The 14,716-nt window shown below is 35.5% G+C and overlaps 1 protein-coding gene across 1 annotated transcript in view; it reads right to left on the reverse strand.

Moving 5' to 3' along the window:
• Nucleotides 1-926: 926 nt before the first annotated feature.
• The window catches only part of RB1 (RB transcriptional corepressor 1), a 170,095-nt gene continuing 156,305 nt past the window's right edge, over nucleotides 927-14,716 (reverse strand). Inside the window, exons 22-27 of the mRNA XM_042915907.1 lie at nucleotides 14,249-14,362; nucleotides 13,986-14,149; nucleotides 7,352-7,382; nucleotides 5,418-5,560; nucleotides 4,863-4,912; nucleotides 927-2,240 (exon numbers count right to left, since the gene is read on the reverse strand). Coding sequence (XP_042771841.1) covers nucleotides 2,167-2,240; nucleotides 4,863-4,912; nucleotides 5,418-5,560; nucleotides 7,352-7,382; nucleotides 13,986-14,149; nucleotides 14,249-14,362 — 576 coding nt within the window. The 3' untranslated portion in view covers nucleotides 927-2,166. The remainder of the gene's footprint in view (nucleotides 2,241-4,862; nucleotides 4,913-5,417; nucleotides 5,561-7,351; nucleotides 7,383-13,985; nucleotides 14,150-14,248; nucleotides 14,363-14,716) is intronic.

Here is a 14,716-nt window from a genome sequence, read left to right on the forward strand (position 1 = left end):
TTAGAAGTTTAAAACCATGGTCTCGACAAAAGTTGATAAATGACTCTTAAGATTTTGACTTGACCAAGTAAGTGGTTAGTAAAATGGGGAAAGACCGAGGTAGAAACAAGGTATCTTGATTTAAATTTGGTTTATGCTTTGAGAATTGGGGGAGGGGGTGGGGGAGTCCCACTGCCTGAGGGCTTTGACCTCCACAAAGAGGTCACGCTGGATAAATACATTTGGGAATCATCAGCATAGGAAGCCAATGGAAGGTTAACAATGGACAAGGCACTAGGAGAGAAGCCAGGAAGAGAAGAGAACATTAGTGCACTTGATACAAAGAACACATCAGACCATGAAGACTCTTAACAACTAATTTATTTTAAAATAAACTATTAATTGTAGAAAATAGTAACAAAGCAATTTTAAATGTACAGTTTTAACCAATACAAAAAAAGCAATAAAGCAATACCTGAAGCCTTATGTAAGTAATCTCAATATATGATCTCTGAAGTTCCTAAAATTCTGGCACTAACTCTAACGTAAACCTTTATTAGCTAAAGACCCAGAAATATGGTAGCCCTTGACCTAAAAGCTAACTGATTTGTATGATGTTCATGCAGAAACTAATGAGGAAATGGGAGAAAGCTTTCTAGTGCCTTTGTTATCAAGATAACAAGTTTGAAACTTAACCGAGCACAAAATAAAATGTCATTTTCTAACAAATAAGACCAGAATTCTTTTTAAAAAGAATTCTGGGTAGACAAAGTGATTTTTCCTAAAAGCTAGCTGATGCTACCTTAAATATCACCTAATTTAAATTATACCATCTCTAAATAAGTTAATCACACAAGATAGTTTAAATACACCTTTAGGTGCTGGGGGGGGGGGGGGGAAGCGCCTCTTTTTCTAACGTAGCTGTTTTAAGTTGAAGCTTTTGCACAAAATCAGATAGAAACATGAATGCCTAACCCAAAGACCTTTGATTACTTGCAATTTTGGAGTAGAAATGATGTGGCTTTGAATATGCCAGTGTTAGACCATACTGACTTAAAAAAAAAAAGATAGACAATTGCCAGCTCAAAAGATACATGGAAGACATGTACAATTCCCGAGAAAACACACCCCTTCCCAAGTTTAGGAGGGCAGAATAATTGCTGAGATGCAATTAAACAAACCTCTAAGAAAGAAAAATTAAGGCTCCTATAGTTAACAGTCTGTGGAGTAAAATTATTTTAAGTCTTGATTCTTCGGACCCAGAAACATTAGAAAGTGCACTTGGGATATCCTGTCTTAGGGCCCTCTATGGCAAAGCTCTAGCTGAACACTTTATTTTCCAAGTACTAGATGGGTACTTCCTGAATTCGGGGTTCTGAATGGTTTATAAAAACCAAGAGTACTATTAATAACCCTCACTTTAAAGCAGGAGTTGGATGGAGAAAAGGATCAATAAATTCTTACAAGTCCTGAGGTATGAAATCTGTATCAGTAGTATGACGACATCATTTGTTTATACTCTGCTTTCTGCTTGTATTTTAAAACTAAAATTTATAAAACAAGCACACAGTACATCAAATTCCATTAGTAAACTAAAATCTAATGTGTAAAAATTAGTAATTTTTTTTTTCTAGTTTCTAATATCTGTTTTAGCAGAAGAGTTCAGGATCACTTGGGTGAGGGGGAAGTAGTCAGCCAAATTGCATTTGGAAGACAGGACACATATTCTAAGGGCGTTCATGTTAAATTAAAAAATATATAAATATAAATTAATAAAATAATAGCAAACATCACATATATGCCACAAGAAAAGACAAAGTACTCAAATAGGCCTGGGTTGCTGGGATGCCCCTCCCAGGGCATCCTTGCCGTTTGTAGAGCACAGCAATTATATTTTGGAAATGAAAACATCTGCTACAACTTTCTAAATGGCAGTATTTACACAAGATTTTCAATCTTGTGCAATAACAATGTATATTCTACTGACTACGACGTTGCAAATGGCTTAGGAATCCCCTGCACGCGCAGGCAAGCCCATCTGCACACTCGAGATCCAATATCCGTAAAAAGAGCTGAAGATCATATCCAATGCGGCCGTAAACAGAACCTGGGAGAGTCACACAGTCTGCTCTGTGAGAGACAATGAGGCCACAGGTGTATACGGTGCCCAGTGAGGTCATGGGATCCTCATTTTTCTTCCCTGTTTGAGGTATCCATGCTATCGTTCATTTTTTGCTTCTGCATTCGTGTTCGGGTAGATGCTGGAAAAAGGATGCAGAAATGTTAACAGCACTGATGGTGCTGGATGCGTTGACAAAGGGCTGCCATAAACGTTAGGCTTGTGCCAAATCGATGGAGTTCAGGGCCTGGCAAAGCAGTGGTTTCCAAAATTTTATCATATAATTTCTATCAGTACATTTTTTTCCCAAGTATGTACCACCAAAATGTGTATGGTGTGTATGTATACCATCTATGTTTGTAGATAAGTTATAAAACACACACAGCCCAAACATCAAAAACAGAGGAGATAAAAACAGATTCTAGTATTTTCTCTATGTACCAAGAGGTGGTCTCGCATACTTGCAGGCGTGCCCAGCTCTGCAGACCACCGCTCCAGAGATGCTGAGGCTGGGTTTGGCCCTGTGGCCCAGCCGAATGCGGGCCTGGCAGAGAATGATCTGTTGGAGTGAGTGGTATTCGTCACAAAGCAAGTAATTCCCTTGTGCTTGCAGATACCTCGCAAAGACGTCAGCTGGCAGCTCATTTAATTCGGACATGAACATTTTAAAAGTACGGTATTAGTTACAACACAGCCAAAACCAGAAAACTTCTTTTAAGTTATTTAAAAATTCTTAACTTGATTTTTGTGGTGGGCAGCAGCTCTTCATAAAGAGGAAACAAATTTGCATTTGGAAAAGAAAGAAAATACGAATTCTCAGTCTTCCCCCTCTCGGCAATCTAGCACTGTCTGATGGTCTTCTTTGAATGCAATTCAAGTCTTTGAGGAAAACTGAAGAATTCCTTAGCCTTAGGGGTTAACATTCCTGCTGCTTCTCCCCAATTTTCCAGCCTCAGAAAGGTCCTGAACTCCAGCCTGGCACTGAGAATTCACCATCACAGCTGAGTGTGCCACTGGAAAATGTACTGATGACAGCAACTGAACTCTTCTCTAAGAAAATATGCGTGTTTTTACAGCTTTCTGCTCCTTTTAAAATGCGTATTTGTGAGCTTCCAAATGCCTCCAAATGTTTTCAAAGCTTCATTTTGGTCATAAACTTCATGTCTATTTTCACATAATGAGGGGAAATGCCACAACTACTTAAAAGTTAAAATAGGTGTGTGTCAGTTGATGTAAAATACAAAAAAGATTTATTTATAACCAAAAAATTTAAACTCTTGGTATATTTAGTTTCAATTGTACTCTTTGAAATAACACATAGATAAGGTTTTAAAAAATCAAAAGCATTCTTTTTGGTTTTTTTATTGTTTTTTTTAATTTTAGAGAGAGACAGAGAGTGCGTGTGAGCAGGGGAAAGGGGCAGATGGAGAGAGAATCTTAAGCAGACTCTGTACCTACGTGGGGCTTGATCCAACGACTCTGGGATCATGACCTGAGCTAAAGTCAAGAGTTGGATGGATGCTCAACCGAGTCACCCTAGCGCCCCAAAAAACATTCTTTTAAATACTTTATAGTTTAAATACTTAGTATTGACAGACACATGTTTAGAGAAAGCCTTTTTTTTAAAAAGTCACATTTCAGTTGGTATTGTTCTTATTGATATGTCCTATGACCTAGGAATAATAGGGTTTTGGTTTTTTTTATGTTTGTTTGTTTATTTTTGAGAGAGAGAGAGGGAGGGGGGAGGGAGAGAGAAAGAACGAGAGAGAGAGAGAGAGAGAGAGAGAGAGACAGACAGACAGAACGAACTTGTGCATGTGAACAGGGGAAGGGCAGAGAAAGGAGACACAGAATCCCAAGCTGGCTCCATGCTGTCAGTGCAGAGCCTGATGCAAGGCTCAAACTCACCAACTGCAAGATTAAGACCGGAGCAGAAATCAAGAGTCGGACGTTTAACTGAATGAGCCACCCAGATGCCCCAATAATTTTAATACCTATCTCTGAAGTATGTGTCTTCTTTCCCCATACCAGCTATATTTCCTGTCAATGGATCTGGCAGATTATCAGGAAGTGTCACACTTAAACTACCACAGTTATCTCTGTAGGACAACCCAGTAGCAGTCAGTACATGTTTGTCTTTTTCTTAATGTAGTTTCCATTTATTATACTTAGGTTAATCTTTTATAGTCTTAGAGTGGCTGAGGATAGAATCCCATTTGTCTTAACATTCCCGATTTATGTCACTCTGTGTAATCTGGAAAATGATTTGGTGCTCTTTATCAAAATTTTGATTTCCAGCAATGGAAAACTTGTTTGACAGTAAATTTTTAAAACTTGCAAATTAGAGAAGTTCCATAATAGGATAAAAAATTATTCTTCAAATAAGGGGGATGATGTTTATATATGCTAATTTTATTTAAAAAAACCTTTCCTTATATCCAACACTCTTAAAGAGTTCCTCATCATAGTTTCGCTCTCCTGAAGTATTTCTAGCCATTCATGTTGAAGATGTGGTTTCACTTCTTAGTATTTCTACACTAAAGATTTTAGAAAGAGTAAAGATGACCTTCACTTTGCATCATACATCTAATCCACAAATGTCTGTGGATAAAGAGTACATACTTGATTGAATTACATCTTCAGTGTATAAGCGAGTGTGCTAAGTTAGGGAATTATATGTATTTATTCCTTTAAAACAAGAAAAGGCCTTTTGCAAGATAAACAATGTTTCATATTTACATAATGTGAAATGATAAGTACTTACTCATTTCTGCCAGTTTCTGTTGAAATTTGGATTCCCCTGGGAGATGTTTACTGCAGATTTAAAAAAGACAAAACATTTCACATGTATACAGATAAACGGAAAACTCAAATTTTTATTAACTATGGTGATTTCAATGACTTACTTTATACTCTTAGTGAGTGACTTTTAATTTCAACAGTTTATAAACAAAAAACATCTAAAATATAACCACAAATTTAGAACCTTTTTGTATTTTGCCAGTGAGTCTTACAAAACACAGTAAATATTTTTCAAGAGTAAGCACTTAAAAAGTCTAATGTTAATCATAACGAATTTTTATTAATAGCTTTAAAAAAAACATGAAAAAACATCAGATTGCTAGTATCTGATATTTTCAATGAATTTCAGTAGGCAGTACATGATTTATATGGTGCTTTTAACTTTGGGATACATTCCTACCTATTTTGAGCAATGTTCACAACTTCCAAATGAAATCGGCATAAAAGGGCCTGGTGGAAGTTAGGAGCACAGCTGCACTCTGGCTTCTCCACAGGACCATTTCAAACCTGTGCCTACCTTCCGTCTGCTTCATCTGATCCTTCAATATCAAAGCGTAGTTTTTTCAGCGGTTTAGGAGGGTTGCCTCCTTCAGCACTTCTTTTGAGCACACGGTCGCTGTTACACACCATCTGATTTATTTTCTGGAACTTCTCAGAAGTCTACAAATTACAGAATTCTTTATTTTAAATCATTAAATGCCAGAATCTTGAAGTCAGCAACCTTTAACTGTAGTCTGAGGGGTGTCAAAAATCAGCTGGGGTAATACCTGCATTTTCATTTTCTGCTTTATTGCACCAAATGAGATATGAAAAATCTTAGAATCAGTGTAACTACACTTACCTCTGCCCCAATTAAATACCCTCCTGTCTCTCCCCATGAGGCGTCTCGCCTTCCTCCAACAAGTCTGACTTACTCTGAAAATCCTGGTTCCTCATTTTGGGAACCCACCCACACACAAAACCAAGGCTACTTCTCAGAAGTGTGTAAAGTTAGAATGGCTTTCTGGAACCTTATGGGTTTTGTTTGTTTGAGGGCATAACAGGACCAAAGAGACTATCACAAGAGTCTAATAAGAAGTGAAATGTCTTTTCAATAATAATTCTGGATTTGCTTTGTGGGTGTTATGTCGACAAGTCATATAGTTTATATATTTTAAACCATTACTGATAACAATATTTATTGAAATGTGAATTCATTAAGTTTTTAAATAAAAATTCAAATATCAAAAGACTTTGAGTCCATTCATTATTACTGGAGATGATTTGCGATATACATCTCTTGAGGGAGAATCCTGTCACAGCAAAGTAAAGAAAGCTTTGGTAATAAGTACCGAAGGGGACACAATAACTTACTTCATCCAAGGGACAAACACACGGAAAAATTCTATTTCTTATGTGTCTAATTTAGAACTGGAGCGGGCGAGTACCTCAGGGATGTGTATGAACGTGTTCATCCAAACTAAAAAATGAAGTCAGACTGTTGATAGAAATATTAAGTCTGACTGATCTGACAGTGAGGATTAGCTCTGTTAATTAAGCTTTACTTTCCAAAAATTAAATGCAAAAACAAGTTTAGATGGAAAATATATTTAGAGCACATCCTGTGTACATATCAAATTTATGATAAGATTTTTAGTTATCAGCTTTAACGTATATAAGTCCCTGTAACATTTTCTCAATTCTTTTAGCGGTTATAGCAAGCAGAAAAGTTTGAGGACCCCTACTCTATTCGGATCCAGATCCAACTCTTCCTATGTGGTCCCACATCTCTTTTGTGAAGCCTGATAGCTATACCCTAACTTGAGCTCAGTACCACAGCATTTACTACTTGTAACATATGTTTTAACACTCAGTCTTTTAGTATACAAACCACCATCCTTCTCTAGTTATTTCATTTGAGGCAGTGGGTAGGCAGACTCTAGAACGGCACTCATGAATCCCCACCTCCTAGTTTTTACACCCTTGTGTAATACTCCCTTCTCTGAGTGTGTGGATTGGACCTAGTGTTACCTTGCTTCTGACAAAAATACGACAAAAGTGATGGAACATCACTTTCAATATTAGTCACAAAAAGACTGTGACTTCCATTTTGCTCTATACCTCTCTCTTTCTTCTTGCTCCGAGGGAAGCAGGATGCCATGTTGTAATGAGTGGCTCCATGTAGAGGCTCAAGTGACAAGGAACTGATGGCTTAGAAAAATCTATGTAATGTATTATATAATTTCAAAGGATGTTTAAAAAACCACTTTGAAATTCACCAATTAGGAGTATAATTTGAAATTAAATGTGATTTGAAAATAAATCTATTTCTCTTTCTTTCTAAATTCTATGCAATATGCATTGATGAGGTGTTTGAATAATAGCATTTGTTAATTCAAGTTAACAGAAATCTGCAATTTCTTTTATAGTTACAATGCATGCTCCTGTATTTTACAGAAAGAAAATACTCACCCCAAATGATTCACCAATTGATACTAAGATTCTGTCAAGATAAAATACAAATTAGTAATGAAAATCATATATAACTGTGCAGAGATGAACATACATCATTCGAAGCTATTAGAAATACCAAATCAAAAGTTTGCTCTACCCCAGAACCACAACAAAATTATAGTCATCAGTGGCTTATTCTAACAATGCTACTCTAATCATACACTGAGCTGGTCTCTTAGATTTTTAAAGAACTACATGACTGAAAGACTATATTCTGCCACTGTCCACATTTAAAGAAGATAAAGGAAAATTTTAATTTATCCATATTTAATTCTCATAAATCAGTGCATAAGATAACAATTAAAATTTCTTTCACATTTTCTCATTAAAAATTTGCCTAACATTTGGCAAAAACTTACAGTATTAAATAATCAGTATTTGAATTAAGATTTCTACTGATATATAGTAAAGTCTGTCATATATCTTAGAATCAGAAATCTCTATTAGTCTGCCCTTGTTTGAACCATATAATTTATGTTCTTTTGTTTTTGTTTGAGTATAGTTGACACATTACGGATACACTAGTTTCAGGTGTATAACACAGTGATTCAACAAGTTTATACATTATGCTATACTCACTACAAGCTTAGCTACTGTTTGTCACTATGTATTGCTATTACAGTATCACAGACTATCATCACTAGTGTCACTACACATGCTGTACCTTTTATTCCCACAATTTACTTATTCTGAAACGGGAAGCCTGTATCTCCCACTCCCCTTCACTCATTTTGCCCATCCCATAACTCCCTCCCCTCTGGCAACCACCAGTTTGTTCTCTGTATTTATAGGTCTGATTCTGATTTTTGTTTATTCTTTTTTTTTTTTAGATTTCACTTATGAGTGAAATCATGTGGTATTTGTTTTTTTCTGACTTATTTCACTTAGCAGAGTATCTTCTAGGTCCATCCATGTTGTCTCAAATGGCATAATCTTGTACTTTTTAACTGCTGCATAATATTCCCTTGTACATATATACCACATCCTCTTTATCCATTCATACATGAATGGACACTTAGGTTGCTTCCATATCTTAGATATTGTAAATAATGCTGCAGTAAACATACAGGAGAACATATCTTTTAGAATAAGTGTTTTAATTTTCTTGGATAAGTACCCAATAGTGGAATCATATGGTATTTCTATTTTTAAGTTTTTGAAAAGCCTCCACACTGTTTTCTGTCATTGGCTGTACCAATTTTACATCCCCAGCAACAGTGTACAAAGGTTCCTTTTTCTCCATATCCTCACCAACACTTGTTATTTCTTGTCTTTTTGATTCTAGTCATTTTACAGGTGTGCTATCTCACTATGGTTGATTTGCATTCCCCTGATGATTAGTGATTTTGAGTATCTTTTTGTGTATCTGTTGGCCATCTATACATCTTCTTTGGAAAAATGTATATTCAGATTCTCTGCTCACTTTTTTAATTCAATTGTTTATTTGCTATTGAGTTGTAAGAGCTCTTTATAAATTTTGAGTATTAACTCTTTTTCAGATATATGGCTTCAAATATTTTCTCCCATTCATTAGCTTGCCTTTTCATTTTATCGATGGTTTCCTTTGCTGTTCAGAAGCTTTTTATTTTGATATAGTTCCACTTGTTTATTTTTGCTTTTGTTTCCCTGGTTTTGAAGAGATATTGAGAAAAAAAATGTTGCTACAGCTGATGTCAGAGAAATTACTGTCTATGATCTCTTCTAAGAGTTTTATGGTTTCAGGTCTCACATTTTGGTCTTAATCCATTTTGAGGTTACTTTTGTGTAAGGTATTAAAAAGTGGTCCACTTTCATTCTTTTACACGTAGCTGTCCAGTGTTCCCAGCACCATGTATTGAAGAGTTGGTCTTTTCCCAACTGTATGTTCTTTCCTTCTCTGTCACAGATTGACCATATAATCATTGATTTATTTCTGGGATATTTTGTTCCATTGATCAATGTATTTATTTTTGTGCTAGTACCATGCTGTTTCGATTACTACAACTTTGTATAATTATGACATTGAAACCTTTCTTGAAATCTGGGATTGTGACATTTCCAGTTTTATTCTTTTTTTTTTTTTAATATTTATTTTTTGGGAGAGTGCAAGTGGGGGAGGGGCAGAGAGAGGAAGACAGAGGATCCGAAGAGGGCTCTACACTGACAGTCTGGCAGCAGCGTGCCTGATGTGTGGCTCGAACTCACAAACCACAAGATCATGATCTGAGCCAAAGACAGACACTCAACCTACTGAGCCACCCAGGTGCCCCTGGTCTTTTTCAAGGTTGCTTTGGTTATTCAGGGGTCTTTTGTGGTTTCATACAAACTTTTTTTATATGTTGTAGACTGTGAAAAATGCTATTGGTACACGGATAGGGATTGCATTGAATCTGTAGATTGCTTTGGGTAGTATGGTCATTTTAACAATATTAATTCTTCTAAGCCATGAGCATGGAATATATTTGCATTTGTTTGTGTCATCCTCCATTTCTTTCGTGTTTTACAGTTTTCAGATACACATCTTTCACCTCTTTGGTTAAGTTTATTCCCAGGTATTTTATTCTTTTTTGGTGCAACTGTAAATAGTGTTGTTTTCTTAATTTCCCTTTCTGCTACTTCAGTATTAGTGCATAGAAATGCAACAGATTTCTGTATGTTAATTTTATATCCTACAACTTTACTGAATTCACTTATTCTAGTAGTTTTTTGGTGGAGTCTTCAGGATTTTCTATGTACAGTATCATGTCATCTGCAAACAGTGACAGTTTAACTTCTTCTTGACCACTATGGATGCCGTTCATTTTTTTTCTTCCCTGATTGCTATGGGTGAAGCTTCTAGTACTATGTTAAGTAAAAGTGATGAGAGTGAATATCCTTTGTCTTACTCCTGATCTTAGAGAAAAAGCTCAGTTTCTCACTATGATGTTATCATGTGGTATGTATCATGTTATCTGTGGGTTTTCATATATGGCCTTATTATGTGGAGGTATGTTCCCTCTAACACCACTTTGTTGAAAGTTTTTTATCATGAGTGATGTTGAATTTTGTCAATGCTTTTTCTGGGTCTACTGAGATTATCATATGATTTTTATCCTTTGTTGATGCACTGCACAATGTTGATTGATTTGTAAATATCAAACCACCCTTGCACCCCTGGAATAAATCCTACTTGCTTGTGGTTAATGATATTTTTGATATGTTGTTGAATATGTTGTCAAGGATTTTTGTATCTATGTTCATCAGGGATACTGGCCTGTAGTTTCCTTTCTTTGTGGGGACTTTGTCTGGTTTTGGTTATCAGATCAGGATAATTCTGGCCTTGTAGAATGCATTTGGAAGCTTTCCTGCCATTTCCATTTTTTTGGAATAGTTTGAGGAGAATAGGTATTAATTCTTCTTTAAATATCTGGTAGAATTCATCTATTAATGCATCTGGACTGGACGTTTATTTTTTGGTAGTTTTTTGATTACTGATCCAATTTCATTACTAGTAATCAGTCTGTCCAGATTTTCTATTTGTTCCTGATTCAGTTTTGGAAAATGGTATGTTTCCATGATTTTATCTATTTCTGCAAGGTCATCCAATTTGTTGGTATACAATTTTTTGTAGTAGTCTCTTAAATTCCTTCATAATTCTGTGGTGTCAGCTGTTACTGCCCTTTCCTTTCTGATTTTATTTACTTGGGTCCTTTGTCTCTTTTTCTTGATGAGTCTAGCTAAGGGATAATCAATTTTGTTTATCTTCTCAAAGAACCAGCTCTTGGTTTTGTTAACTTTCTTCTTTTTAGTCTCTACATCATATATTTCTGCTGTGATCTTTATTATTTCCTTTCTTCTACTCACCTTGGGCTTTGCTGTTCATCTTTTTCTAGTTCATTTAGGTGTAAGGTTTATTGTTTATTTGAGCTTTTCTGGTTTCTTGAAGTGGGCCTGTATTGCTATATATTTTCCTCTTAGAACTCTTTCACTGCATCCCAAAGATTCTTGGACTATTGTGTTTTCATTTTCATTTCTCTCCATGAATCTGTTTCTTCTTTGATTGTTTTGTTGGCCCATTGGTTATTTAGTATCATGTTGTTTAGTCTCCACGTGTTTGTGTTTTTTCCAGTTTTTTTCTTGTGATTTATTTCTAGTTTCATACTCCTGTGATCATAAAAGATGCATGGTATGATTTCAATCCTCTTAAATTTATTGAAGCTTGTTTTGTGTCTCACATGTGATCTATCCTGGAGAATGTTCTATGTGCACTTGAGAATAATATTTTTTTTGTTTTTGGATTGAATATTATGTCCACCTGTTCCAAAGTGTCATTCAAAGACACTGTCTCCTTATTGATTTTCTGCCTGAATGATCTATTCACTGATATTAAGAGGAGGGTTAAAGTCCCTTACTATTACTGTACTACCATCAATTTCTCCCTTTATGTTCATTAGTATGTGCTTTATGTATTTAAGTGCCCTAATACATGTGTTGGGTACACAGATATTTACAAATGTTACATCCTTTTGTTGGACTGCTTTATCATTCTGTAATGCCCTTCTTTGTCTCTAATTACAGTCTTTGTTTTGAAGTGTATTTTGTCTCGTATAAGTACTGCTGATTTTTTTTTTGCCTTTTTTTTTGCTTCCATTTACACGGTGAATGTTTTTCCATCCCTTTACTTTCAATTTGTATGTGTCTTTATGTCTAAGGTGAGTCTCTTATAGCCAGCATACAGAAGGGTCTTGTATTTTTATCCATTCCACCACCCTCTCTCTTTTGATTGAAGCATTCAGGCTATTTACATTTAAAGTTATTATTGATAGGTATGTATTTATTGCTATTTTGTTCCTTGTTTTCTGGTTGTTTTGTAGTTCTTCTCTGTTCCTTCTTCTCTTGCTTTGTGATTGATGAGTTTCTATAGTGTTATATTTGGCTTTCTTTCTATTTTTTGTGTATATATCATAGGTTTGGGGTTTTGTGGTTGCCATGAGTGAACCATATAACTTGTTTTTAATAATAAAGCTGAAGAACAGCATTAGCCTGACATAACAAGGATATAATAATATGCACATGAGACTAATCATATGCACATGGGACTAATAGATTTTACTGTCCTACAATTCCTTGATAAGTGGCCATCATTCTATATATATTTGATTAAGCAGAATACCTAAATATGCTGGATAAGTAGAGTATTAAGATGCTCTCTTAGGGTGCCTGGGGTGGCTCAGTCGATTGGGCATCCGACTTTGGCTCAGGTCATGATCTCGCTGTTCATGAGTTCAAGCCCCGCATCGGGGTCTGTGCTGACAGCTCAGAGCCTGGAGCCTACTTTTGATTCTGTGTCTGCCTCTCTCTCTGCCCCTCCCCTGCTCATGCTGTGTCTCTGTCTCTCAAAAATAAATAAATGTAAAAAAAAAATTTTTAAAGATGCTCTCTTAATGCCTGACAAATGATTTATCTAAAACTTTAAGAATGTGAATTTTTTGCTAAAGAACCTCAACCCAGAAATGATTTACTAAACTCAGCAAATAGCCATCATCATAAGTATAATATGGATCAATTCTCATTACCTAAGTATACATTTTCATGTGGCAGTGTGGGACTGTAAATTAAATATGCACAGTGCAGCATGTTAGGAACTTACAACATAATTTGTAGGTATCAGTACACAGATACTATAAGAACATCAAATAAAATATGGTACAAAGTGCATGAGAGCATTTATATCATTTGCCAATTATTTTCTACTTTATCTCTTCCTGTAGAGTTGGAGATTTTTACCATGAGTGTGCATTACTTATGTAATTAAACACCCCACACAAATGTTTTCTCAAGGGTTAATATATCTCCTTCTCCCTGTTTTTCTTGCCCATTAAGTACAACTATATGAGCTGACAATTTGGGGAGATGAGACTACATTAACTATACTTCCTAATCTGCCTACCACTCTACAAATTAAGTCAATTTCAAACTGCCCATGATAACATATAATAAGTCAATGGAAGCACTTCAAAGCCAGAAAGCACTTGTGGTTGGATGTAGAAGATGATATAATGATTTGTAGTTGCACAGAACCTTTCATCTAGGAATTTAAAACAGCTTCATACTCATCATCTCCCTGATAGACAGCACCCTTCCGTAGTAGCCCTGACACCTGCCCCAAGTAATGTAAGGAAACCGCAGGCAGAATTAAGAATGGACTTCTAAAGACTTAATTTACAGTCATCTACATTTAATCAGTCATCTACATTTTAACAACAAAGCAAGACGAACAAGTTCACTGAGCTTATAGGACATTCAATAAATCTACAGAATAAAAATTCTTAACTGAAAGTAATCCACTTTGTTTAGCAGATTGTCGACTTGCAAAAATATGAAAGTGATTTTAAACTTATTACAAAAGTTGTTCTCTGTTCACAAAAAATAGATCCCAGCAACCAGAAAGGTTGATGACTAAATTTGCAAAACCATTTAAGTAAACATTATTTATCTTTCCTACCAAATTCTTGCCATGTCACTTAATATAAATTGTCATTCGTTTTAAATGAAGAAAGCTTTATATTTTTGTACTTGGGTCAAAACAATCTCCTCTTATTCTTTGCCCCTTCCCTAAAGAGAAAACACAAACCTCGATCTTGGAGTCATTTTTGTTGGTGTTGGCACACCTTCTGAAATTTTATGTGGATTCTTCAGCGGTGATATATAGATGTTTCCCCCAGGAATTCGTAAAGGTGAACTAGAAAACTTGTAAGGGCTTCGAGGAATGTGAGGTATTGGTGACAAAGTCGGGGGCTAAGGCAAAAACAAAAAGTAGATTATTTTTTTAATGTTTTAATGAGATCCACTGCTTTATAAATAGAGTTTCCCAATCAAAGGATACTTCTGACATACCCTGGTAGAAGCATACTGCAAAATATTTGTTTTAAGTCTCTGCATGAAGACTGAGTTATAGAATACTATAATGGAATCATACTCCTCTTCTCTGATCAAAACTCGTTTGAATGTCTGAGGAAGAAGAATAAAAACAACTGTTAAATGAATTTAGAAATTTATCTCTTTAGATTTTCTTTATAAATAATTCATAATATGTTTGAACAGTAAGAATCACATAGTATGTAGTAAAAAATCATCTGAAAAAGCCTTCTTAGGTTTAGATTATAGCTGCTCTACCAGAAGTGAAATGTGATGCATTTTTTTTAAAGTTTGTTTATTTACTTTGAGATAGAGAGAAAGAAAGAGAGAAAGAGAAAGAAAAAGAGTTGGGGAGGGAGAGAGGAAAAGAGAGAATCCTGAGCAGGTTCTGCCCTGTCAGCACGGAGCCCAATGCGGGGCTTGAACTCATGAACTATGAGATCATGA

Source organism: Panthera leo, chromosome A1 (genome assembly GCF_018350215.1).
Source record: "Panthera leo isolate Ple1 chromosome A1, P.leo_Ple1_pat1.1, whole genome shotgun sequence".
Taxonomy (NCBI): Eukaryota; Metazoa; Chordata; class Mammalia; order Carnivora; family Felidae; genus Panthera; species Panthera leo.